Here is a 26,671-nt window from a genome sequence, read left to right as displayed (position 1 = left end):
TGGGCCATTCTTTTTACAAGATCTGTGTATGACATGAGATTGTCGGATGGGGAGATGGGCAAATCATCAGCGACAGTCTGATTAGGAGACTTATGATCAGGGGAGGTGTGAGCCTCAGATGCTTCGGTATCGGAATTGTCTTCCATGGAATCAGAGGAGTCCTGGTATGGCATTTGGACAGGAGTGTCCTGTTGACCAGTTAAAGGTCTTGGTGGAACGACAAGGGTGGAAACGACTGGGGTGTGAACGACCTGAGGGTTGGGAGGACGACTGTGATCCAAGTTATGCTGGGCAGGATCGTCTGCAGGAGGACGAGAGATGCTGAAGGTCTCGACCTGTAGGGCGATCTTGATCTATGAGCAGAGTGGGATGAATATCGATCCCAGTCGGAATAGCTCACCGGAGTCAGCCATGGCAAGGATAGTGGATAAGCCCCATACAGATACCTCATCTGTCATTGATCCCAAGACAGAGGTGGTGGCGGGGATAAGAAGACTCGCGGGGATCGACTTCTGGACAATGGACGTCTCGGAGACAAAGCGGCAGCATGTCTTTGAGAGGAGCCTGCGTAATCTCGGTTGTCAATATCGACAGATTGAATGTGCAGACGTGGAGGGTGACGCTCCGCGTCGCATGAAGCATATCAGTGCCGATGTGGATCGATGTCGGGAGCTTCCGATACTGTTGACGACGGGAAGAAGGCTCTGCATCCATTTGATGACTTAGGAGCTCTACCGTTTCTATGTCGGAGTAAGGACGCTCCATTTGGTGGACAGGGGAGTCCAAGACATGGATGGTCGGTATCGGTGGAGGGACTTGGGCCTCCAGTATTGATACAGTCGTTGGAGCGGGAGGCACTTTAGGGGCATCACCCAGTGCAGCCACCGCTACTTTCCCCTTCTTTGCCGCCTTAAGGGTTTGGAAGAGCTCTTCTTTGTGGACTTTTGCTCCTTACTTGGCCTGGACTTCTTTTTCACCGGCATGGAAGCGGAGGATTGTGCCTTCAATGCCGGAGGCTTCAGTGTCGGTTGGCCGTTATCAGAGGCAGGCCTCAATGCCGGAGCCGTTGATGTCGATGGTGTCTTGGCGTCCATCGCTGAGGAAGGATGTAGAGCCGATTCTAGCAGGGCCACTTTAAGACGCGCAGCTCAGTTTTTTCGGGTCTGGTTTGAAAAGCGAGCACAGTGGCGACAGGATTCGGGTCGATGAGACTCTCCGAGACAAAGTATGCAAAGGGTATGATGGTCAGGAGGAGCAAGTTTACTACCGCAACCCTTGCACCTATTTAAAAAGCCCCACTTCTTCTCCATAAAAACCAAAATGAAGAAGAAAGAGGGGGGGTAGCCCGAAGGCCCGACTGAGGTAAAGCGGCAACCTCCCCCTCAGCAGAAAAGAAAAGGTTTTTTTAAAAAGTTTTTTGAAAGAACAACGGGAAAAAAGGAATAACTGAGGAAAAAATCCAAAGAGCCGTGAGGCAAAAAGCCAAAACACGCGAACCGATCAGACCGACAAAGAAAGAGGTCTTTCCAACACGGCGGTAAGAAAGGAACTGGTGGGATGTCTGCGTCCACCCCTCTGGGCATGCGCGGTGGGGTTCCTGCACATGCCCGAGGGACTGGGCACGAAAATCCGTTAAAGAGCTTGCTACAATGCCGATCGATCCAGCACGTGCGCACTAGATCCCATGGGTGTGAAGCACAGAGACCACGTCGAAGATACCCCATTACAAGTGTAGTATACAACCCATTATATCAAAGACAATCAACATTTTATTCTTAAAGACAATCAACATTTTATTCTGGAATAAACTTTGATAAGATGAAGTCTAATAGAACACCTGAAAGAGTATATAGTTCATGAAAGCTTATCATGGAATAACATTTTTTCAGTCTTTCAGGTACCAGAAGACTCCTGTTTATTTCTGCTGAAACAAACTAAACAGCTATTGCATGAAAAACTGCAGTCTGAACAGCTACATTAAGGCAAAGCATCCATATTGACAAAGTATTAAATTCTGTTCTCCATCAGCAAACCTATTTATTTAGTTGTGTCATACCCAAGGAAACAAAACTGTCCTATAAAATACATTGACTGTTTCAGCTTCCCAAAAACACATATGAAAAAGAAAAGGGCAAGACAAAAGGCAGCCTTAGCATATCCTGATTATTCTTGTCAATTAATGTTTACTTGGCATCCTATTTTCAAGTTGCCGTATTTAAAAGAAAAGTGATCTGTTCTGTTAGATGGGCAAAATATAGTGACAGGAATGGCCAGGGATTTACTAAAATGAGAATGGAATGAGATAACCTAGTGGGAATAGTTTACATGATCCATGTATGATCACACGACTTACAAGAACAACAGAAATTAAGAATCAGTAGTCAGCACAGAGGTATCTCTTGGAAAGAGATCCAGGCTCAGACATCATAACTTGCTGTATACAGAATTTGAAACTAGCCTACTTGAAGCACCTTCTCCCATTATCCTAATATGTTTTATCTGTCATGACAGAGAAGCAATAAAACATCCTAAAATTAAAGATGGAGAGAGGTGCTATAATTGCTGTTGTGAATTATAATGGTACTGTACCCTATCCAGATTTCCAGCAAAGCCAGACCTTATTTTTCACTATTAAAGGTATGCAGTAGGACAGCTAACAGAATTTCCAAAGAGACAAGTATTATGATTCAACCATTTAAGCCTGCAGAAAATGAAGCCCAGCATTCCATCAGAAGCTTAGGTGTGCCAAGAATTGCTCACAAAAATGCAAGGTTCTAACTGCAGTGAAACAGGGACCAATGTTACTTTGATTTCCTGCCTCCTTCGGAATGTCATCTCCACAGCATGGCAGATATTGCTTTTCTTCCCTTCAGCAGAACAGAACACTGATTTTGTACTGTATGTTAGCAGATTTGTATTTGGTATGAATATCTGGTCTTCCAAGACCAAAGCATATACTTAGTGTGAAAATGATACAGGACATTAAAATTTATAGTTTAATTACATGTAAGCTAAAAAAGCATACTACCAAACAGGTACTGCAGAATATGCTGAGGTCCAGACTTCCTGTCTCTGCAAGTTCTACAATTGTCTGCAGAAAAGCAAAACAAAAAAAAGTATTAAATTTGTTCAGAGACAATTTCATTTAGGATATGCCCACTTCCAACATGCAAATTGGTTAGCTTTATTTCTTTTTTTAAAAAAGGACCATATTAGACCTTGGCAAGTATATCCTCCATCCGTTGGAAACTTCCTGTCTGAAATACAGCAATGCATTCTGCCTATAACTGCTCGTAAGACTAAGAAGCTGCAGGCGGTACAGAATTCAGGGATCCCATTTAGTTCTGGTGGGCCACACAGATAGCAGAATGGATCTGTGGCATGCAACCCACTAATGGCCTTTTCCTGTGGCAGGACGAGTCTTTTCTCAGAAGGTTCTTTAGACTAAAAAAAGGTGTTATGACATACTTAGACCCCCGAGATCCAACCCAGTATTACACTTTGTCTTGCACTCCACCTTTAACACTCTGAACGGCCCTGGATCTCACATATCTGACACATCCTCCCATACAACATCTGAGGTATGCTGTGGCGGGGCCCAAAGGTTGTCTGCCTTCTTTGTAGAAGCCAGTTCAGTGGAGTACGTGAACACACAGCTTTCTTGATGCCGGTGCTGGATATTTGGAATACTCTGCATAGAGAGGCCCAACTAACTTCATTTTTGTATTCTGTTGCTTTGTAAAAACTAGACTTTTGTCTTATGTAGGCTAGCTGCAGTCTTATTTATTTCACTCTACCAAGGAAAAGTTTATTCAGTCCCTCCAGGATATCAGCCTTCCGAACCAGCATTACCTCTGTCTTGTCTGAATTCAGCTTCAGCTTGTTCTACTTTAGCCACCTGACCACCCCCTCAAAGCATGAGTTTAGAACCAAGATGGATGCATTCCATCTTGGGTAATGAGATGCAGTGCTGAGTGTCATCGGCATATTTGATGACACCCCAACTCAAAACTCCAAATCATCTCATTTGGTGGCCTCCTGTATATCACTCCACAAAGCACACTCCACCTAGTTTATTCTGCACCACTGATGGAGACTCATTAGTCCAGTCAGGCAGAAAAGAGTAAAACCACTGTTTCATGTTTTAACTGGTCATTTTATTGTACAATATTTTGAATATGTAGATTATTATTGCTCTAAAAATAAATCTTACACTTCAACAAACAAACTTTATACTTTAAGAACATCCCAAACAATTAAGTATTAAAATATTGTAGGTTTTCTTTACCTTTTTCTTTTGTTCTTCTGTGGCTTTAATTATTCCTGGGTCTGATTTCCAGGATTTCCCAAAATTATAGAAAAGTGCAACACTATTGGCAAGGAATGGAAGGTGGATGAACAGGAAATTTAGATGTATTTAACATTAAGGAATTTAAAGTATGAGAAAATGTTCAAATATTCCTTTCCTGTTCTTAACAATGCTCTGAAATAATCATAGAAGGATTTTGCAACACACTTTCCTATTGTACTTGGTACAATTCGCAGTCTATACAAGATGTAAGACAAAATTATAAAAAATATAACTGGCTTAGTTGCTCATGTCTTTTATCTCCTCTTTATTTGTTTTCAAAAACCTAAATTAAATTACTCTTTAAAATTTCATAACAGAAAGTTTCCAAATGTCTAACGATTGGGTTGTGGTTTTTTTAACTGTTCAGGGCTCCCATTGATAGAAACTCCAGTAGAGTCTCAAGAGAATAATTTTAGCCACACAAGGGAATGTAAAGAGAATGATACCATTCAGCAAAATAATTTATTGGGGGGGGGGGGAATTAAGGTTCATGTTTATAAGAATTTCCATTAAAACAGATAACTGAAATAAGGAAGTCTCTTTATCTAGGAAAGAATGTTTAGGAATACAATACGCTCATTAACAAAGTTTCTGATACAAATTGCTGAAAAACAAAACAAAAAAAGTTCAGCACTTTACAGTATCAATATTGAAATGACTGAAGAAAATCAGTTGACACCACAGCTCATGCTCTAATTGATAAGGTATTTTCCATCCAAAATGATAAATCTGTAAAATGTAACCAGAACCACCACCATTTTGCTTTCTTCTGTGTAAGCATAATGCGAACAGTACAATCTATATGCAGTAAAGCTTCTGACTTTCCATATGAAATTAGTTTGCAAAGTATATTTGCCTAAAATATTAAAGAACTGTTATCAAGAAAAATACAAGGAAAAAAGTAGTACTCAGGTCACATTTGTTCTATACCATCTCTATTTCTCAGGCAGGACTAAGGGCCATAGTGCCCATAGTACTAGCGGTAAGAATAATAGTGGATTTCAAACCATATTTCAGGGTTCTGAATGTTCCTTAAAAGTTTTTTAGGAGCTATTCATTTGGAAGAGACCAGTAACAGCCAGAAAGTGTTTCTAAGACACGCTGCATTCCCATAATATTTTATCTGTCTATTCCTGTATTATTCAGTTGTATCAGCTAAAAGCTGAAAACCTCAGAACATCAAAATACACTTTCACAAGTGGGGAACCTGCAAGGACTTCAGTAGGTACCTCAATTTCCCCAGTATCCCCTTCCCCAAGCAATTTCCTCTTTCCCCCACTATTTTCTTTTTCTTTTCCCTGGAAATCCCCTTAGCCTCTCTCCTTTCCCTGCTTCTTTCTTTCCTTCCCACCCACCCTTTATCTGCCCCACATCTTCATCTATATTTTTATGTATTCACTTCATTTATTCCCTTCCTTTCTTCCCAATGAGGGACCCAAAGCGGCACACAACTTTGTCCTCTCCGCTACGTTATCCTCACAACTACCCTGTGAGGTAGATTAGGCTGAGAATGTGTCACTGGACCAAGGACTCAGATCCCAGTTCAAAAATGTAACTATTACACCACACTGGCTTTTGTGGGGTAGCTGCTGTTGAACAGCAGCAAGCAGCCAGTCCTGGGTGAGACATGCAGGGTGCATAGTATCAAGTCACCCTGTGGTTGCTACCAGGCCTGGCCCCACTCAGTCCTTCCTCACTGGGCCTGGCCTCACTGAGTCCCCCTGCCTTTTACTGATAGAAACCAAGGCTTGAAGAATGGCAGTGATTGCCTAGCAACAGCCACTGAGTTTGTTACAGGTACTGATTGTATTACTAAGACTGGAGGGTGAACCCCCAATATACTTTTTCCAGATTTTTTTCTGCACACCTGGGTCTTCTTTCAGGTTTGCAGAAAGTTTGGCCACACTGAGAATTATCTATATTAATATATCAGTTCAGTCGTTCTAATAAATGAAAAATGCATGTAAGGAAATTCTGCTCTCTCTTCTATAAAGTAATAAAACACTCCTGAAACAAAATGGTGAAGTTACCCAGAAACATATAGCAGCGTTCTTCTCAAAGGGATCAGAATGCCCATACTTGCTGTGTTTGATCTTTTTTCTCATTCAATACCTGGAGTGTACCTTATTGTGCTTATATAAATTAAAAGTAAAAACGTTATATTTTGACAGATTTAAATGCTTCCTATAAATCACAGCTTCAAAGGTTTCACAGGCATGTTTTTGCTTCTAGTACTAAAATAACCCACTGAAACTAATCAAAAATACCAAGAGGATGACTGACAAGCTTGCAGCTAAATCCTCTTAACCAAAGTCTCTAATTTAAATTGGACTAAGTACAAATATGTCATATTAACAGAAATTCAGTCACAGAAGTGCAAGAATTTTTCAGCAGACGACGTTATGCAGAATAGGTTTCCTAACGCTAGAAGGTTTGAAAACCAAAGCTCGGCTGAGCTTAAACATACATGTACTAGACAAAATCTTAACTTCTACAGGACTCCATCAGCTTTAGGTATTACAAGCATATCACTTGAAAAGAGCATATGAGTCTTGTGCACTTCAAGTTTTTAAATGTCCTAAAATAGAGATGTCTGGGTTTGAAAAGCAACTTTTAAAAAAAGAAGCACCGTGGTCCATTCAAAAGCACTAAACAGCATGTCTAAACCACTGAAAGAAGATAGCAAAGTACACTATATACATTCTGTTTATTTTAATTGTCTTTTGCACCAGATTTTTTCCAAAGTCTGTGACAAGGACCCAAGCCTGGGCCCTGTGGGTCCTCAAGGCTATGTGTACACAATAAACCAGACCTTAGTAAAAGAGATATGGTTTATTAAATACTTAAAGAATAAACTTAATACAAGGCAACACAATCTCTACAGCCTTGCAACATAAAACAAGAAAGCTAACTTTTCTATCTAATACATTGTTTCCTAGCATTAGATGGCACAATTGTAAAGTCAGAGGCTTAAGCATATTCTACATAGCTACTCATTGCAATGCGAAATTGACATGGTCCAGGCCTCTGTCCAGCAAAATCATTAAGTTAGCATGGCTTTTCTCTGGTCTATAGCTCAATTACAGTCTCTAGCCATCTGGCGTCAAGTGACGTTCCAGATCCAATCAGGGCACATGCTCGCTGGAACCCTCTAGAAGATCACAATACCACTCCTGCTTCCCCCCTCCCATCCAGAGGACCACAGGTTCCCAAGAAGAACTAATTATCACATTCTTGACACCGGCCTTGAGAGAGATAAGAATAGTGTAGGCAGAGAGGCCCAATTATGGACACCTGCAAGCTGGAGTAGGTCCACTAGTATTCATGTTAAGCCTTAGGAGGAAACAGGCATGCTTTGCCTCACAGTCTGCCATTTACAACTTTGACTATATGTCCCTATGGCTAAAATCTGCAGACAGACAAGCCAAACAAGAAGAAGATCCTATGAGTTTTGTTTTTTCCTCCTTCTATGTTTCTGTCTCCCTATTTTAACATTTTAGATAAGGCATTGTTACGCATACAGTTACTCCTATAAAAAGGCACATTTAAGTCACTTGCTTATACTAAAAGGAAACCGTTACAGGCAAATGAAGGAATTAGAAATTATTTTTAAAAGTCCTCTTATCTCCCACTTTGAGGGCAGACAGGATGGAAAGTTGCAGTGGAGGTTTTTGTCAAATGCTGACTTCTTCCAAGCATGTTTTATCTGCCTGGAATTTGGAGAAAACCCCCCTACTCAACGTGTTCTCAAATCAAAGAGAGGCAAGCAGGTGAAAAGGGTCAATGAATTAGCAAATACAGAATCCTGAGACTCCCACCAGCAGCCTTTTAGAGCAAAATAATGCTAATTCTTGCCTGCTGCTACCCCACAATTTTTTCAACTGCAAATTCATTTGGACCATTTTTATCCTACCCTAGGGATTCTCCATCCCTCCACATTTCTGTCATATTTAATAAAGCCCTTAAATAACTGTGTCCCCTCTTCCCAGGAAGTTCTTCAGAGTAGCCTTTTTGATTTCTCAAAATAAAATCACTGAGCATGTTCTGGGGCGCAATAGAAGTTTCACACTCCCTAGTGGATTCCAGTTTTACAACTGGATTCCAGTTTTACAAGTGGCTAAATTTGCGGATGACACAAAGTTGTTCAGGGTGGTGAGAATCAGGAAGGATTGTGAGGCACTCCAAAGGGATCTGTTGAGGATGGGCGAGTGGACGTCAATGTGGCAAATGGGGTTCAATGTGGCCAAGTGCAAAGTGATGCACATTGGAGCAAAAATTCCTAACTATAAATACACATTGATGGGGTCTGAACTGGCAGAGACTGACCAAGAGAGAGATCTTGGAGTCGTAGTAGATAACTCACTGAAAATGTTGAGACAGTGTGTGACTGCAATAAAAAAAGGCCAAAACTATGCTGGGGATTATTAAGAAGGGAATTTAAAACAAATCAGCCAGTATCATAATGCCCCTGTATAAATCGATGGTATGTCCTCATTTGGAGTACTGTGTACAGTTCTGGTCACCACACCTTAAAAAGGATATAATAGCAATGGAAGAAGTGCAGAAAAGGGCCACTAGAATGATCAAAGGGATGGAACACTTTCCCTATGAAGAAAGGTTAAAGTGCTTTAGCTTTGAGAAACAATGGCTGAGGGGTGACATGATCAAGGTCTATAAGATTATGCATGGGATAGAGCAAGTTGAGAAAGAAGTACTTTTCTCCCTTTCTCACAATACAAGAACTCGTGGGCACTCCATGAAATTGCTGATCGGTCGGGTTAGAACAGATAAGAGGAAGTACTTCTTCACCCAAAGAGTGATTAACACATGAAATTCACTGCCACAGGAGGTGGTGGCGGCTACAAGCATAGACAGCTTCAAGAGGGAACTGGATAAACATATGGAGCAGAGGTCCATCAGTGGCTATTAGCCACAAGGTATAGAGAGGAACTCACAGGCTGGGGCAAGTGATGCACTGTATTCTTGGTGATTGGGGGGGCCAACAGTGGGAGGGCTTCTAGTGTTGTGGTCCCACTGATGAACCTCCTGATTGCACCTGGTTTTTTTGGCCATTGTGTGACAGCTATGTGTCCATAGCTGGACTAGATGGGCCATTGGCCTGATCCAACATTGGCTTCTCTTATGTTCTTATGTACAACCAAATATTTACTCAAATGAAATTTATCTTGTTACAAAACACTGCCTTCAGATGTAATTGCAAGTTTATTCATTACGTCTAACACATGCAGACACAGAATAATTTATATGGGTTGTTTGTTTTGCTCTTCCTTTTTTTGTTACATTCCATACGAAGAACTTAGAGCTAAAAGGGGCTTTTCCCTTCCTTATTTTATCATCAACTACCATCCTTGTTGCATTCTTGCCCATTCCAACTAAGGGGATTCATGCATGAGGGCACTTTTGCGTGTGTATCACCTGCTGGATCAACTACAGTGGACTGAAATCCTACATGCACTGAAATCCATTATGGATGGGAATCTGCATCTGTGAGAAATGCAATGTAGAGAATCTGACTCACACTCCAACTCTTTAAATGTGAATGTCATTTCCCTTATAATTTAAAGGAATCAGAAAAGGAAGAAAATTCTCTGCTCCTTACAGCTGAAATGACTGGGGAACTGGAAAGAGGAGACCAAGAACCAGCTTTGGGACATTAGTTGTTGTAGATTTTCCAGGCTGTATGGCCATGGTCTTGGCATTGTAGGATCTGACACTTTGGGACACTTTGTCTAGAGAAGTTGCCTGGGGTACTCTCAGAACATCACTTTATTATAACCACATACATCTTAAATAACCAGAGCAGGCATGTTTTCATACTCTTAAATCATACATCTTAAATCATGACAATATCCTCAATAGGAAAGCCTGAACACATCACTTCTCAAACAAAAATGATGATCGGAAGTCAAAGATTTTTATGTCTGCTTTAACACCACATCTGTTCATCCTAACATTATGGACAAAACATGACCTACACACAGATATACTTCAACCAAACAGTCACACCTGTACACAGAACTGTCTAAGTTAAAAATTACCACTTTTCCCATTAACCACTTCCATAATTTAGAAATGGAAAGGAAGGAGAAAAAATCAGTGTCTCTTGTAAAAATGCCATGAAGGTCTACAGCATTCGAATTTTAAAGGTATTTCAGAAACCATTATTTTTCTTAAAGGCTGCAAAAGTTTAATGCTCTGAATTCTTTTTAAGTGTCAGATACTTTTTAAAATGAACTACTCTATTAAATATACATGATGACTATTCAATCCTCTGTATTTCCTATGTAGATTTTTTTACATTGGTGACTCTCAGTCACAAAGTATATACCCTTTAAAAAAATACAGCTTTTATCAACCATCACTGTAAAATGAGTGAAGCAGCAATAACTTGGTAACTGTAATCTGTCAGCATACTTTTAATGTGCAAGTATATTATATACAAGTGTACATAAGACAGCATACAATCAAGGGCTCTTCAACTACTACCATGAAATTGCTGATAATCTAATAAAATTATACGATTTCTCACACTTTACCAGAGGATTAGACAGTAGCAAACAAACTCTTTTTTTTTTTTAAGGAACCTATAGGTGGTGGGAAAGGTAGTAGGAGACTACTAGCAGTAAGAGCAGATAAACCAAACCTCTGTTAGACCAGGTTCATCAAGAAAACTCTTATTAAAAGGCAGAATTACAGAAACATCTACCTTACTGAAGAAAAATCAACATGGCTTCTGCAGAGGAAAGTGCTGCTTCCCTTTTTGGAAGTCTTTAAGAGTGTTAATCATTTGGATACAGATAATCTAATATAAAAAATAAATCTGGAATTTAGTCAGCTTCTGACAAAGTCTCTCACCAAAGGAAAATTTAAATATTTCAATTTAGGATTCATGGGATATGATGAACATTTTGCTACACAGAATGCAAACACCTTATACAATGCCGCTCTATCTCTAGAACAAATTCAAATTCATTTCTAGTAAATAATAGATTTTGGTAAACTGCAGGAAAAGATATAGCATACACATTTCTTGTTTTTACCATTTCACCTATTAATTATTGTCCAGAGCACACCCAGGTACAAGACCAGTGGAATATATCACAGGATCTGGACCAAAATAGAAAGGACATATGGATGTACGTAGAAAAGGACTATAAAGCTGAGGTTTTACTTCAGTTTTTTCCTACATCCATTCCTACTGTCAACAAACAAGCAGATTGTTAAATGCAAAGCAGTTTGCCTGTTGCTTCTCTTGATTTCAGTGCTAGCTTCATCAAAGCTAAAATATTCTGATTTTTTAACCAAAGGATCCTTTGCAGTTTCCTATCATATTTTATCACAAAGGAAATAGTTATAATCATTAATTAATCACTTACGGTGGTTTCTTTGTACAAGTTATTAATTCTGTGCACTGTTCCCATCTGAGACTATGCCAGGGGATCATGTCCTCCTCTTGCAACTGTGCAAGTTCCACCTTCTCTTCTATTCTATATGATTGATGACTTATACAGAGTAAGCAATTTAGGTGACTTAATTAAAGACTGCAAAGATATAGAAAGAATGGTTACAGAAAACCATAATTATTAGACCCAATGGAAAAGAGGGGAAATTTGTGCAGCAGAAGGAAGGAGGTGAGCGCATGTGTCCATAGCTGGTTTCTGACCTCCTAACCATGGTCTGGAGATCTTGAATTCTGTATCACTAGGGAGATTCAAACAGTTTTATATTAGCTATTGCCTACATTATTGCATTTGTGTTTATTCTCTCAACGGAATACTTTAGAAATTCATAATTATCTAATGTGGCAACCAGATCAACTTGAAAAGGCTCAGACAGAATGTGCACAATAAATCCAAATTATTGTTTTCAGCATAATCAAGCTAAGGATATGAGTGTTAGCTCCAGATGTTTATATTTACCCTTCTAGAAGCCTTTTTACTTTTCATCAAAATATACTACCAGAAGCAATTCAGATATCATATTACTCATCCTGCAGAGAATAAAGACAGCACTGTGCTCTGCTGAAAATAATTTTATAAAAATGTAAGAAACAGAACCTGACCACAATTTTTCTGCTTCTTCTGTGTAAAAACAGAGCAGACATGTAATTTTTCTCTCTGCAGTTGTAGGCAGCTTGACTGACAGCAGAACAAGCATGATTATGGCAGCTAATAATGAAGGTTTGCAACATTAATAAATTACAATAAATTGATATATAGTATTTTGGGAGAGGCTATTCTTGGCAACTTCCCTGTGGCATGTGCGATATTCACTCCTGCTTTGATCTGCTACAATGTTCAGGAACAATAAACACTGTAGGCAAAAGCTGGTAATAATGATTTAACGATTAATGCAGCTAGTGAGGAAAACAGAAGGTCACTGTGGGCAGAAAACTCTAAAAGACCTACAAGCAAGAAGGAATAAAAAAGGAGGAATGTCTCCTGGGCCCAGGCAGCGGGGGACTAGGACAAGCCCTAACTAGACTCAGGGACTGAAGAAATGTGCTGTGGTAGGAAAAAGAAAACAAGACAGACACAAGGAGCTGATCTTTCACAATGATTTATAATCCTTGGCAGTAGGTTTCTAAATTCTTTATAAACATGTACCTTTAGGTAAGACAAACAAACAAAAAAACCCTACCCAGGAATATTATTTTGTTATAAATCAATTAAACCTTCTGTAATTTTTGTACATGGTATAATTCTAGCCAAAAGGTTCTCATTTCAGCATTACAAATAATTGCTACAGTTGTAAGTCACTAGTTGCTTACTTCTCTTCTGTAATAATACATATTTATTTTGAAATATTCTTATCTCACCTTTCCAAATTTTAGAGCAGATTACAAACAAGAGATTAAAAGCTCTCTCACAGATTAAAGTTCTATCCACTCCTGAGACCCCTTCTGTAACTAGATTCTACCTTGTCCCTGTCCTGTGCATTTGCCTCCTCATCGCAACCCATTTCCTTCATCCACTTTAACCATATACTTTTTTGATGCCCTTATAAACCTATGAACTCACCTTACACTGAATTAGACAACTGGTCTATGAAAGTGAGTACTGTCTGCTCTCCAGGATTTCAGAATAATGGTCTTTCTCATCCCCTACCTCCTGATCCTTTTAACTAGAGATGATGGGGACTGCAACTGGGACCTTCTGCATGCAAAAATCTTCCTCTGAGCCATGACCCCCTTCCTTTCTCCTGGACTTAACCTATGAACTTTTAAGTCAACCTTAAATAATATAAAGATTTTCCTTGCTCGAAAGCTAGTCGAATCTGACCCTAGGGGGCAGTGCTCATCTCCGTTTCCAAGCCGAAGAGCCAGCGCTGTCCAAAGACTTCTCCATGGCCATGTGGCCAGCATGAGTAAACGCTGAGGTGCACAGAATGCTGTTACCTTCCCACCAAAGCGGTACCTATTTATCTACTTGCAATTTCTTGCTTTTGAACTGCTAGGTTGGCAGGAGCTGGGCTAGAGACAGGTCTGGTCTGCAGCTCAGCATCTTAACCTCTGAGCCACCGCAGCCCCTTAAATAATACATACCTGCCAGTAAAATGAAATGACTTAAATGGCAAACAGTCGAGCACAATATAAAGGATATCATTCCAAAACCAGAAAAACCATGTCACATACATCCAGAATTTTGTTGCTAGGTAGATTCCAAGAGGCAGTGCACTATGCATGGAGTGATCAAAGAATGATCTGTGGAATAACAAAAAAATAATGTAATAGAATAAACTGTAGATTTTGTTCAAACCTGCTGTCCTGGATCATTCATTAAAGGGTTTTTTTTTGGGGGGGGGGGTTGGTATGTAATTTCAAACACCTAGATAATTGAAACACATTACTGGCAGATCAGCCTACCTTGCTACGAAATGTCCTCTGTGTGACTCTAAAGTGGAAGTACTTAAAGCACTTGACAGAGGAATCTATAAGATCTCACAACAAAAACTTCTTCCAAAAGTGTACTTTCATGGAATAAATGATTTTCAAAATTTTGTGATCACGACAGTGATTTCACAAGGCCACTCAAACATGATTATCCATCCAACTTTTAAAAAAGGATTGTATAAATGGATCTTTAAAGAAGAAAATTCCCTAAAGAAAAATAATTTAAAAAATACTGCTACTACACTAACAAAAAAATCAAACTATATTGTTTCAGGATAGCCATGCAAACTTCATAATGCTTTAATGCTTCCAGTTGGATTCTATTATATGTTTCTGTAAGTCAATAATATTACAAACTTCTACAACCACAGACTAATGTTTTCCTACAGCCACATTTTGACAGCAGTTAGAAGTTAGCCTAAACTGCATACTCAGCAACGGTCAAGATGATAGTTATTTTAACTGAGTTTGAAGGAAAGCCTAATCCAGAACATGAGCTATTGTAATGTACATCTCTAACATGTACTCAAGCAATTCCAATGTTTAAAATATTTAAGAAACTTACTTGACATGTGCTCTATTTCTTAAACTGAAAAGAAATAAAATTAAGGCATTCCCTAGAACCTTTCCTGATGCAATAATTACTTTGTCCTGAATATACTTTATATCTAAATTGTAGGCATATAGTCTTGCATTTGTTTGAGCAGTCAAAGACTACAAAAATCCCTCTAAGACGTTTTTAGAGGAATGTGCTTCTTAACAGGCTGCTGTTACAGGAGGAGAATATTTTTGATTTCTACAGAAGTTGTGCCAATCATTTCATAAAGACTTAATTCCAAAACTGAGTCATATCAGAATTGTGGAAGAGAAAACAGATACATTTAAATTATTATTAATCCAAGTGCAGAATAGTTCATGAACTGGCAATTACCTAAGTTTAAAATTTATTTTCATACAGAACACAAGTGGAGTGCAACTTCCTTCGAGAACAGAATGGGCTGGGTCCTATGCTATGCACTGCCAGCATAAGACACTGATGGAAGCAGTTTCTGTCACCTTCCCCTTTCCACAGCATCCTCCCATGAATGCTGAAAAGGCAGGAGGGTAGGCATTCAATATGGTGGGTGTAATAAGGATGGAAGGAAACAATGAAACAAGCCCTGCTGCTAGCACAAGAGCCTCTGCTAGCATATGAGGTGGAGAGGTAATTTTGCCCATTTCCCTCTCCTCACTGAAGCTGCCTGTAATACAAGGCTTTTTATCCATGTGGTTCCCCCAACTCCGGGGCTGCAGGGGAAACATACTTTCCATAGACAGTGCATAGCCAAAGAGCGTAATGGCATTAAAAATGCTACAAGGGTCAAGCTACAGCAAATAAAATTAATATCAAAATAAATATCTATGATATGATGTACACAATAGTATAATTAAAAACATAGGGCCTGGATATCAGGTTGCATTAAGAGCCAGAACAAGCGTTTTTGGTTGTTCAGTCGCACAGTCGAGTCCGACTCTTCGTGACCCCATGAACAAGATCACGCTAGGCCCTCCTGTCTTCCGCCGTCCTCTGAAGTTGGCTCAATTTCATGTTCGTTGCATCTATGACAATGTCTAACAATCTCATCCTTTGCCGTCCCCGTCTTCTTTGACCTTCAATCTTTCCCAGCATCAGGGTCTTCTCCAGTGAGTGCTCCCTTCTCATTTGGTGGCCAAAGTATTTGAGCTTCAGTTTCATTATCTGACCTTCCAGGGAACAGTCAGGGTTGATTTCTTTTAGGATTGACGGATTTGATCTTCTTGAAGTCCAAGGGACTCTCAAGAGTCTTCTCCAGCACCATAGTTCAAAAGAATCTATTCTTCGGCGCTCGGCCTTCCTTATAGTCCAACTCTCGCAGCCATACATGACTACTGGGAATACCATTGCTTGGACCATGCAGACTTTTGTTGGCAGGGTGATGTCTCTACTTTTTATCATGCTGTTTAGGTTCACCATCGCTTTCCTCCCAAGAAGCAGGCGTCTTTTAATTTCATGGCTGCAGTCACAGTCTGCGGTGATCTGGGATCCCAGGAACGTGAAGTCTGTCACTACTTCCACGACTTCCCCTTCTATTTGCCAAGGAGTGATGGGGCCGGATGCCATGATCTTAGTTTTTTTGATGTTGAGCTTCAAGCCCACTTTTGCGCTCTCCTCTTTTACTCTGAGCAAGAGGCTCTTTAGATCCTTTTCACTTTCAGCCATTAGAGTGGTATCATCTGCATATCTGAGGTTGTTGATCTTTTCCCCAGCAATCTTAATTCCCGCTTGTGATTCATCCAGGCCAGCATTTCGCATGATGTACTCTGCATATATATTAAATAAGCAAGGTGACAGTATACATCCTTGTCGTACTCCTTTTCCTATGCTGAACCAATCAGTTGTTCCGTATCCGGTTCTAACTGTCGCTTCTTGGCCCTTATACAGGTTTCTCAAGAGACATGTGAGGTGGTCTGGTACTCCCATCTCTTTAAGGACCTGCCATAGTTTGTTGTGATCCACACAGTCAAAGGCTTTAGCATAGTCAATGAAGCAGAAGTAGATATTTTTCTGGTACTCTCTTGCTTTCTCCATAATCCAGCGAATGTTGGCAATATGATCTCTCGTTCCTCTACCTCTTCGAAACCCAGCTTGTACTTCTGGTAGTTCTCTATCCACGTACTGTTGAAGCCTAGCTTGTAGGATCTTGAGCATGACCTTGCTAGCGTGTGATATGAGTGCAATTGTGCGATAGTTTGAACATTCCTTGGCATTGCCCTTCTTTGGGATTGGAATGTATACTGATCTTTTCCAATCCTGTGGCCACTGTTGCGTTTTCCAAATTTGCTGGCAAATGGAGTGCAGAACTTTAACAGCATCCTCTTCTAAGACTTTGAATAGCTCAGCTGGGATACCATCACCTCCACTAGCTTTGTTGTTAGTAATGCTTTCTAAGGCCCATTTAACTTCACATTCCAGGATGTCTGGCTCGAGGTCAGTGATTATACCGTCGTGGTTGTCAAGGACATCGAGGTCTTTCTTGTATAGTTCTTCTGTGTATTCTTGCCATCTTTTCCTAATCTCTTCTGCTTCTGTTAGGTCCCTACCGTTTTTGTCCTTTATCATGGCCAGCTTTGCATGGAACGCTCCCTTGATTTCTCCAATTTTCTTGAAGAGATCTCTAGTCCTTCCCATTCTATTGTTTTCTTCTATTACTTTGCACTGTTCATTCAGGAAGGCCTCCTTATCTCTCCTTGCTGTTCTCTGGAAATCTGCGTTCAGTTGGGTAAATCTTTCCTTTTCGCCTTTGCCTTTCGCTTTCCTTCTTTCCTCTGCTATTTGTAAAGCCTCATCAGAAAGCCATTTTGCTTTCTTGCATTTCTTTTTCTTTGGTATGGTGGTGATTGCTGCCTCCTGTACGATGTCACGAACCTCTGTCCATAGTTCTTCAGGCACTCTATCTATCAAATCCAGACCCTTGAATCTATTCTTCACCTCTACTGTATATTCATCAGGGATGCGATCTAGGTCAAACCTGAATGGCCTCGTGGTTTTCCCGATTTTCTTCAGTTTAAGTCTGAATTTTGCAATGAGTAGCTCATGATCTGAACCACAGTCAGCTCCAGGTCTTGTTTTTACTGACTGGATAGAGCTTCTCCATCTTTGACTGCAAATTATATAGTCAATCTGATTTCGGTGTTGCCCATCTGGTGATGTCCATGTGTAGAGTCGCCTCTTAGGTTGTTGGAAAAGGGTGTTCGCTATGACCAGTGTGTTCTCTTGACAAAACTCTGTTAACCTTTGCCCTGCTTCATTTTGCTTTCCAAGGCCAAACTTGTCTGTTATTCCGGTTACCTTTTGACTTCCTACTTTAGCATTCCAGTCCCCTATGATGATGAAGACATCATTTTTTGGTGTTAGTTCTAGGAGGTGTTGTAGATCTTCATAGAACCGGTCCACTTCAGCCTCTTCTGCATCAGTGGTTGGGGCATAGACTTGGATTACTTTGATGGTTTGCCTTGGAATCAGACCGAAATCATTCTGTCATTTTTGAGATTGTATCCCAGTACTGATGTTTGCACTCTCTTGTTGACTATAAAGGCCACACCATTTTTTCTACGAGATTCCTGGCCACAGTAGTAGATATAATCGTCTTCTGAGTTAAATTTGCCCATTCCTGTCCACTTTAGTTCACTGATTCCTAAGATATCGATGTTCAGTCTTGCTTTACATAAGCTGTAATAATTTCCCATACAAAGTTGATGAACATGTCAAATGACCAGCACAAGACCATATGTGTTTCAGCTTCAAGGGCCTTCCTCAGTGGTCAATAATACATAATTTAAAAAAAAAACACATCCAGAAAATAATATACATCAATCCTAACCAGGTGTTGTTATCTCATATATATGGCCATTTGATTTCAATTGCTGGTTGATGACACATACATCCAGAAATATTGGAAACTTTACACCAGATTATATTATCAATGAAAATTTATGTGTGAGTGCAACTACTAAGTAAAGGGATCCATGACCTGCTTTACAAACTTACATCAAACCACACAATTTTTTTATTATTATTATCAAATTTATACCCCGCCCTCCCCACAAGCGGGCTCAGGGAGGCTTCCATAAAAGCATAAATACATTAAAAATACACAAATATTTAACCACACAATAAAAACATTATAAATACAAAGTGCTGGCGGCTGTTAAATTAACCTAGATGGTATATATATTTATATGATATATTATATGATATTCAGGCCCTATGTTTTTAATTATACTATTGTGTACACCATATAATAACTATTTATTTTGATATTAATTTTACTTGCTGTAGCTTGACACTTGTAGCATTTTCAGTATACTTCGGGTTAAGTTTGTTTTCCCCTTCTCCTTTGTTTGTTCCATAAGGGTATTAAAATATTTCCCCCCATCAAATATACTTGCATGTTCCTACTTATACTGAATAATAAATTTAATGACACACTGAAATAATATGAAATAATGGATTCCTTTTAAGAAAAACCACGTTTTATGTAATAACCACATTTTCTTTCTCTTATAGAAGAATTCCTTCATTCAATACTTACTTGGAAAGAAATTGAACCATAGCCCAAACACCACCATACATCAATCCTTTAATGAGCCAGGAATCAATGTCAAGGTCTGCTATAAACCCAACCAGCCAAATAACTAGGAAAGGTGTTCCCAGCATCACCTTCTGACGAAACTCCTACATAAAAATAGACATTTTAATAAGCAGCTTAGATATTCTATTACTATTTTGAAAGTAAATTACTACACAATTTGAACACAGACAACTTCATAGAGGGTTTAATCTCATCAACCCTTAAAAGTATTTAATCTCGCAGGTTTAGGAATGATCTCACCTCCTCATCCTGCAGTGACAGGGGGAAGTGGGTGGAGAAAAGTGTATGATCTGAAACCCTGATATAATACCAGGAGGAGACCAGGACTTGAACAGGCCCACAATTTATATGAAAGAGTCAATTCAGGATTCAGTTTTCAAAGACCTCTTCTCACCTTATCAGCTCTCAGCTTTCGGAGGAAGGATGGATTGTCATATCCCTTAGCCTGCCTTGCCTCCTGCAGGTGGTTTATCATCCAAACATTTTTTCTTTGTTTTGCTAAATCAAGTGGTGATTCACCCTAGGAAGGATACAAATGATGGAAAGTTTTTTTTCCTTTTAAGTAAAGCCAAGGCAAAATTATTTAATTTTTGAAAATGCACCATTAAACAATATACATTGTGTCAGAGATCGTTTCTTCCATTGTTTTCTCAGTATAGTCAGTTTTATCAGATGTGTGATGAGCAGGTGGCTATTTCCATAGTCTCCTGAAACAAGTTTTCTTTCTTCCCTTGGAGAATATATGGAATAATGGTTGGGAGTTTAAAAACTCCACATGCTTAGCTCACTAGTCTGGAACAAGAACTTCCATCTCAAATATTAACAAGCAGCAGTTATTATCCTTCCATGCAATTTTTTTGTCAGACATGCTTACTGTGTAGATACCAGCAGTGGTGCAGACATTCAACCCATACATGTGGTGGATTGGAAGTACTGCAGTATGAGATAAGCAAGCACGTTCTAAAGCTCTACCCTACCTCTTGTTTGCATTGTATGTGGACATGCCTATGCTCTATCAGGCTGACCTATATACTATATGGTATACAGTTGACTTAAACAGGAGCTACATTTTACAATTCTATATAGGAATCTCCATATACAAACATTAAATCTAAAGAATGACCATTAGACAAGATAGACGAGTACAACCCATATCCTCTGCCATGTATACCTCCTGAACATCTGAACAGGACTTCTGTATCAAAGAGACACATAAAAAGCCATATAAATGTCATCAGCAAGCAATGAATGTGTTTTACAGTTTAACAGTACTTTATACCCAAGTTACTAAACTCCTAAAGAAATGAAAATGAAGTTAATGAATTGATTGCTGGTATCTAACTGTCAGCTGTATTTAACTTTGTGTTCAGAGGAATTTTTACTAATTTGAAACATCCCCTTCCTCAATTCAAAGGATGAACAAAAGGGAATCTTCTGATGGCCACCCAGACCTACGCACTGCTGAGTTTGGCAACCATTAAACCAGTTTGCATTCTCCTCTGTCTACTGTGTAATGATTTCTGCCCACTTTCATCTGCAGATCTTATCCACTTTGCATAAAATGATTAAAAGCAGAAATCTACATGAAATTATAGATGTAACTGTACAATCTCAGAGCAAAATAATTCACTCATCATACCTTGCTGCAATCCATTTGTAGTCCAAAATAGAGCTCACAATGTGGGGTGGTACAGTGTACCTTAAACTTAACTTATCACAGAGATTTCAAGAGACAGAAATATACAACTCTTTTACACCACAAGCAAGAAAGAATATAACTGTGTTCTTGTAGTGCAGAGGAGGCAAAATACAACCAACTGAAGGTACCTCCAGCTCCAGTTTTGCACTCCTCCTCTCTTCTACTGAAGGTAACTGCCCTCCTAAACAAAGCATTCATGGAGGCTTGAAAAATGGCTGAATCCTCCATCGCTCGGCCCCCGCCTAAAAAAAAATGAGACAGGTACCAGGAACTGAAAAATTACCCAAAAAAGGCAAATAGCCTTCAAGATAGGAGGATACATTGCAAGGATTACATATTTGAATCCCAGCATCAATAGCAACTGAAACTCAATGTGTGGCTTTGAAATCTCACCACCAGGTCCCTATTAGGGAATTAAATATTAGTGGAAACTAGACAACAGTGTTTGCTAGTTCACTGGGGGAATGTCCATCCATTTCCATGAGGTACTGACAATCAAAAGATTCTGTTTTTCCTTGGGCATTCTAAGGTTTAAGATTTCTTACCACCAAAGAAGCCAATGAACTGGACTTGCTGCAATGGAAAATGACCAAGACTGAGCTCAAAAGCTGCCCATAAATCTACTAATTTCTGTGGGTGGAGGGAGGGCTTCCTAAACTGGAAACGAAGTCACTATATCTGTGGACAACCACTTAATTTGCAGAAAAAATGCCTAGTATGAATGCTATTCCCCAGACTTTCTTTCTCTTGTACAATCATGACATTCAGATAACATGGCTAAATGAAAAGTATCTAGAAAACTACATCCATTACTCATGTTTTGTTTAAACGACTCCATGTTAAACACACAAACACATTTTGACAACTTTATAGAAATCAATGCAGCAATCAAAATGTTTTTAATATACTACAATTCAATGTAGAATCAGAATTCAACAAATATAGCTTTAAATGCATATTAAGTGTGATGATCAAGATAAAGCCAAATGCTATAAAGTTAATTTTATACACAGTAAATATATCATTATACTGAAAAGGTTTACAAGCACAAAAGAACAGACATAATTTTCAGAAAACATTTTTCAGATGGAATGTAATACTATCTTTCTTTCTTTCCTTGGTAACACAGGTTGTAATGCAAGAGTCCTTATTTATTTATTTATTTATTTTTCGTATTTGTATCCTGCCCATCCCGCAAGTGGGCTCAGGGTGGGTCACATCATATTTCAACAATTACAATAAAGTTTAAAAGTACAGTATAAACATTTAAAAAGTACAGTATAAACACTTAAAACCAGTGGTTATAGCTACTGGTGGAAGTTCCGACCCATTAATACCTGTGGACATGGCCGGTTGCCGATGGTTGGATGACGATGGTGGGAGACGGCAGGTGGGAGACAGCAACCTTGGGGAGGCCATATGTGGACGACCGCTGCCTCAACCAAAAGCCAGGCGGAACAGCTCCGTCTTGCAGGCCCTGCGGAACTGAGTAAGATCCTGCAGGGCCCTGATCTCCATGAGGAACATGTTCCACCAGGTGGGGGCCAGGGCAGAGAAGGCCCTGGCCCTGGTTGAGGCTAGACAGACGTCCTTTGGGCCAGGGACCACCAGGAGATGTTGATTACTAAAGGTAAAGGTTTCCCTTGCTCAAAAGCCAGTCGAATCCATCTCTAGGGTTGCGGTGCTCATCTCCGTTTCCAAGCTGAAGAGCCAGCGCTGTCTGAAGACGTTTCCGTGGTCATGTGGCCGGCATGACTAAATGCCAAGATGTACGGAACACTGTTACCTTCCCACTGAAGTGGTACCTATTTATCTACTTGCAATTTCTTGCTTTCGAACTGCTAAGTTGGCAGGAGCTGGAACCAGAGACGGGAGCTCACTCCGTCATGCGGCACTCGGGTCTCGAACTGCTGAACTACCGACCTTCCAGCCTGCAGTTCAGCCTCTTAACCACTTGAGCCACCGCAGCTCCTAGATGTTGATTATTAAGAGCGTAAAGTTCTTCAAGGTGTACACGGGAAGAGGCGGACCCTTAGGTATGTTGGCCTTATGGCCATTAAACAATCCTACACCAACATCATACAAAATTACTCTCTCCCTGTTCAAGGGAAAAGAAATTGGAAAAGTTTTAAAACACAGATAGCAGTGGTCTTTGGGTTATTGCTTCAGGTTTAGTTGTTTTTGCAAGTCTTTTGTGTAAAACTCTTTATTCCAAATATTCTCTTATCAAAGGTGGTGGTGGTGGTGAAGTTGCAGTTCATAGGATGTCAGATATAGACAACCAGACTGGACAGGGGCCCCTTATGTGAGAGTACAGAGATCATTCAGGGATAGCTGTGTTGTCTGTTTGATCAAAAAGAGCAAACAGCTTTTGAATAAGTGTCATTAAGCTTCCTTTACTTTCTACAGGATAATTTCAGGTAACCCTGTAATACATTTTCAATAAATAAGTACTAGGTTCTATTCTACAGCAAGTGATAATTGAACAAAACTACTAGAGCGTTAATCACAGGCTATCTTCTCAAAACAGAACTTCCAAGGCAAATACAGTGAAAACTTCACTATCTGGTACTCATGGGGATTAGGTGTTGATCAAGTGTCCAGGATACTCAGGCTTACAGCTCTGGCCCACCCCCTACCCAGGGGAATCCCCATAGCAACCAAATCCATAGTGACCAAACCATTGGGAATGCCATGATGTCAGCCCCCAAAACTTGTGAGACCCTTCCTTTTCTCAGCAAGCCACTCTATGCAGCAGGCAGAAAAGCAGGCCACCTGCCTGGTAACCTCTAGCAGAGCTAGCTCCCAACAGCTCAAGGCATACTGATGGAGAAGGAGCTACCAGAGGATGGCTTCAGGTGGCCACACCAACTGTTAGAAACCCAACAACAGCCAGAGGCAGAAAGTTTGCCAGTTGAAACGCCTGAAGAAGTTGAAGCTTGCCTTCTGGGCAATGCTGGTTAACTGAGCGTTCTGGATAATCAAGTGCTGAATAACAAAGCTTCTACTGTACATGCAATACATACTACATAGCAACTTCTTCAGTTACTGTTACTTATATACCTGCAGTATGTGTACTGAGAATTTTTCTCTTATGAATGTTAAGGAAGGTAAAAGAAAATATAATTATTTCCATACCTTGGTTATGGAGCTAGAATTCATCAAACCAGCTCTCATATTTGTTTTAAAAAGTGGAATGTTTTAAGTTTATTTATAGTGCTCCAATAAGGCAAAGCCCTGCCTACTGAAATAATGTAAAAGTTCTTGCAAATCCATTCAAGGACTTAGGCCTTTTATTTGTTAAACTTAAAAAACCAAACAAAGAAGGTTCCAGTAAAAATGACCACACCTTTAAATCTGGAACATAATTTATTATCAAACTTACAAAGAAAAAGCTACATAATGAGTGTAACACAATGCTAAATTGTCAGTTTTTTAAAAACAAATGTCACTTTGCAAAGACAACAAAACTTATATACATAAATATTTTTCAGAAGATATGTCACCATTGCTACCCTCTACCAACCCTTGAGAAAAACTCTCTCTACACAGCTGAGCAACATGATATAACCTGAGTTCTGGGAACAAGCCAGAAGCCAAAAAGATATTGATGTAAAAAATGGGAGCAACCGATATAGTGTGCATGCTAGAAGAACCTTACCAGGCACATTACAAACATCTAATATACCACTGGACAAGGCCCCCCAGCCAGTCCTTGGTAAACTAAACAACACTGATGTCTTCCTATGTCTACTTAATCTAACTGCATCCCTGGAAGCTTCAAAGCAAGCATCATACTTCACAGAGATGTTAATACAGACAGACAAGCGAAGTATTATCATCAGACTGGATAATACACTGGAACTCTTGAGAACTCATCAGGTGAGAATTTTTATAAACAAGAATATCCACTGAAGTAGATGTGCATCTAGTGCAGATGGGAGGGCATTTAGGAGCACTTCCCTGTAAAAATTCTGCAGAAGAATTCCAACACTCACATGGAGTGTGTAAGCTCAGTGTGACCAAACTTAATGAGCACTGTCATAAGAGAAAAGACATTTCTGCAAGTTATATTTCAATATCCACATAAGATGCATGGAATTAACGTAACAATTTGTTCTGGGCAAGTTGCTACCTGAAAAGTACTTTCAAGAGGTCCTGGCACACGCAACACAATTTGGGGGGGATTAGATTCATACATTTGTGTCGGCTTGTGTATACTTGCAAGAATGATTATGGAGTTACTCTGTTGATTATGTAGCTGATTAACCGTTGATTAAAAAGCACTGGAGTTAATAAAAATAGTGGCCTTTGGCCACATACTTCTCTTCACTAAAGCTTCTACTTTCTGAAGATGAGAGAAGGCACACACAACAGAGACAATTTGCAATAGCTGATAGCCCGGGCGACTGAATACCCCGCCATTGAAAAAGGCCAAAGTGGTAGAATCACTTCGTATTTATTATACAGCTAACAGGTTTGGTTTTTTTAAAGTCCTTGTAAATCTAACTCTCTGTCAACAGAATCAAAATCTGTGTTGAGAGTCGGATGGATATGACTTGCAACATGCAAAAGAACTATATAAACAACTAATTTGGGGTTGAATTTAGACTAAATTTTCCAGTAGCAGAATGGAACTTTTTTGCCTCCCCCTCCCACAGCAGACCACTGAATTCCATGAAATGCTGTTCCTGGGAACAGGGGACCTCGAGGAATGACATGAGGGGAAAGGGGGAATTGGGGAATATGACTCCAACCCACTGTGAGCAATGCATTGTCAGCAAGCCTCTCAATGCACCACATTGTGCACCACAGCACTTCCCTCCCTTTTCTTTCATGTGGTATGAAATGGCTTAAAGGGAGAGTCACATACCACAGAAAGAGGGAACCGTCCTGCTCTTTTGCCCACAGATCATGAACTATTTCAGGATGCATGGAAGAAGTTTCTGCGCATATTTAAACACCTCTAGTAATAAGACAGGAAACATGACAAAGAGGACCTGTTTAGCAGTACCAGTGCCATTCCCAAACCATTTCAAGCAACACAGACAGGTAGGGAGGTAAATAGCAGTGACATACCCAACTGACATACTTCAGAAGCTGCTAGCAGCTACCCACTTCTTCTCTTTAGGCAACTTAGTCACCATATACACTACTGAAATCATGTGGTAATACTTGATATTCAATATCAGAGCACAGAGACAATTCAATGTTCACTCTGTGCAGACTATTATTATTATTTTTTTAAAGGGGGAAACAGTATGGATTGACAACAGACTAGAATACCTGGACTTTAAGAAGCAAATACATGCTCAGAAAATAGTTTCATAATGATCCCCAGCTCAGAGTCAATAGAAGGAACAAGGGGGGACCCGCGATACTCGCGGGGGAGGGGGGGAGAAGAGCTCCGTCTCCTCCATCCCCCCCATCTCCCCGCGGCGGCGACGAGGCCGGTTTCCCCCCCCGCCTGCCGGCTCCGGGGAGGAGGAGGCGGCGGAGGCGAGGCCCGGCTTTCCCCCTCCCTCCCTCCCTGCCCG

At 40.0% G+C, this 26,671-nt stretch overlaps 1 protein-coding gene across 1 annotated transcript in view; it reads right to left on the bottom strand.

Moving 5' to 3' along the window:
• ZDHHC17 (zinc finger, DHHC-type containing 17) overlaps positions 1 to 26,671 on the bottom strand; it is a 91,738-nt gene that overhangs the window by 26,878 nt on the left and 38,189 nt on the right. Inside the window, exons 8-12 of the mRNA XM_015406662.1 lie at positions 19,830 to 19,955; positions 19,376 to 19,518; positions 13,975 to 14,075; positions 4,289 to 4,413; positions 3,029 to 3,091 (exon numbers count right to left, since the gene is read on the bottom strand). Of these exons, the coding sequence (XP_015262148.1) occupies positions 3,029 to 3,091; positions 4,289 to 4,413; positions 13,975 to 14,075; positions 19,376 to 19,518; positions 19,830 to 19,955 (558 nt within the window). The remainder of the gene's footprint in view (positions 1 to 3,028; positions 3,092 to 4,288; positions 4,414 to 13,974; positions 14,076 to 19,375; positions 19,519 to 19,829; positions 19,956 to 26,671) is intronic.

This window comes from Gekko japonicus, unplaced genomic scaffold (assembly GCF_001447785.1).
Source record: "Gekko japonicus isolate JY-2015 unplaced genomic scaffold, Gekko_japonicus_V1.1 scaffold188, whole genome shotgun sequence".
Taxonomy (NCBI): Eukaryota; Metazoa; Chordata; class Lepidosauria; order Squamata; family Gekkonidae; genus Gekko; species Gekko japonicus.
This window is presented reverse-complemented; position numbering and strand designations above follow the sequence as displayed.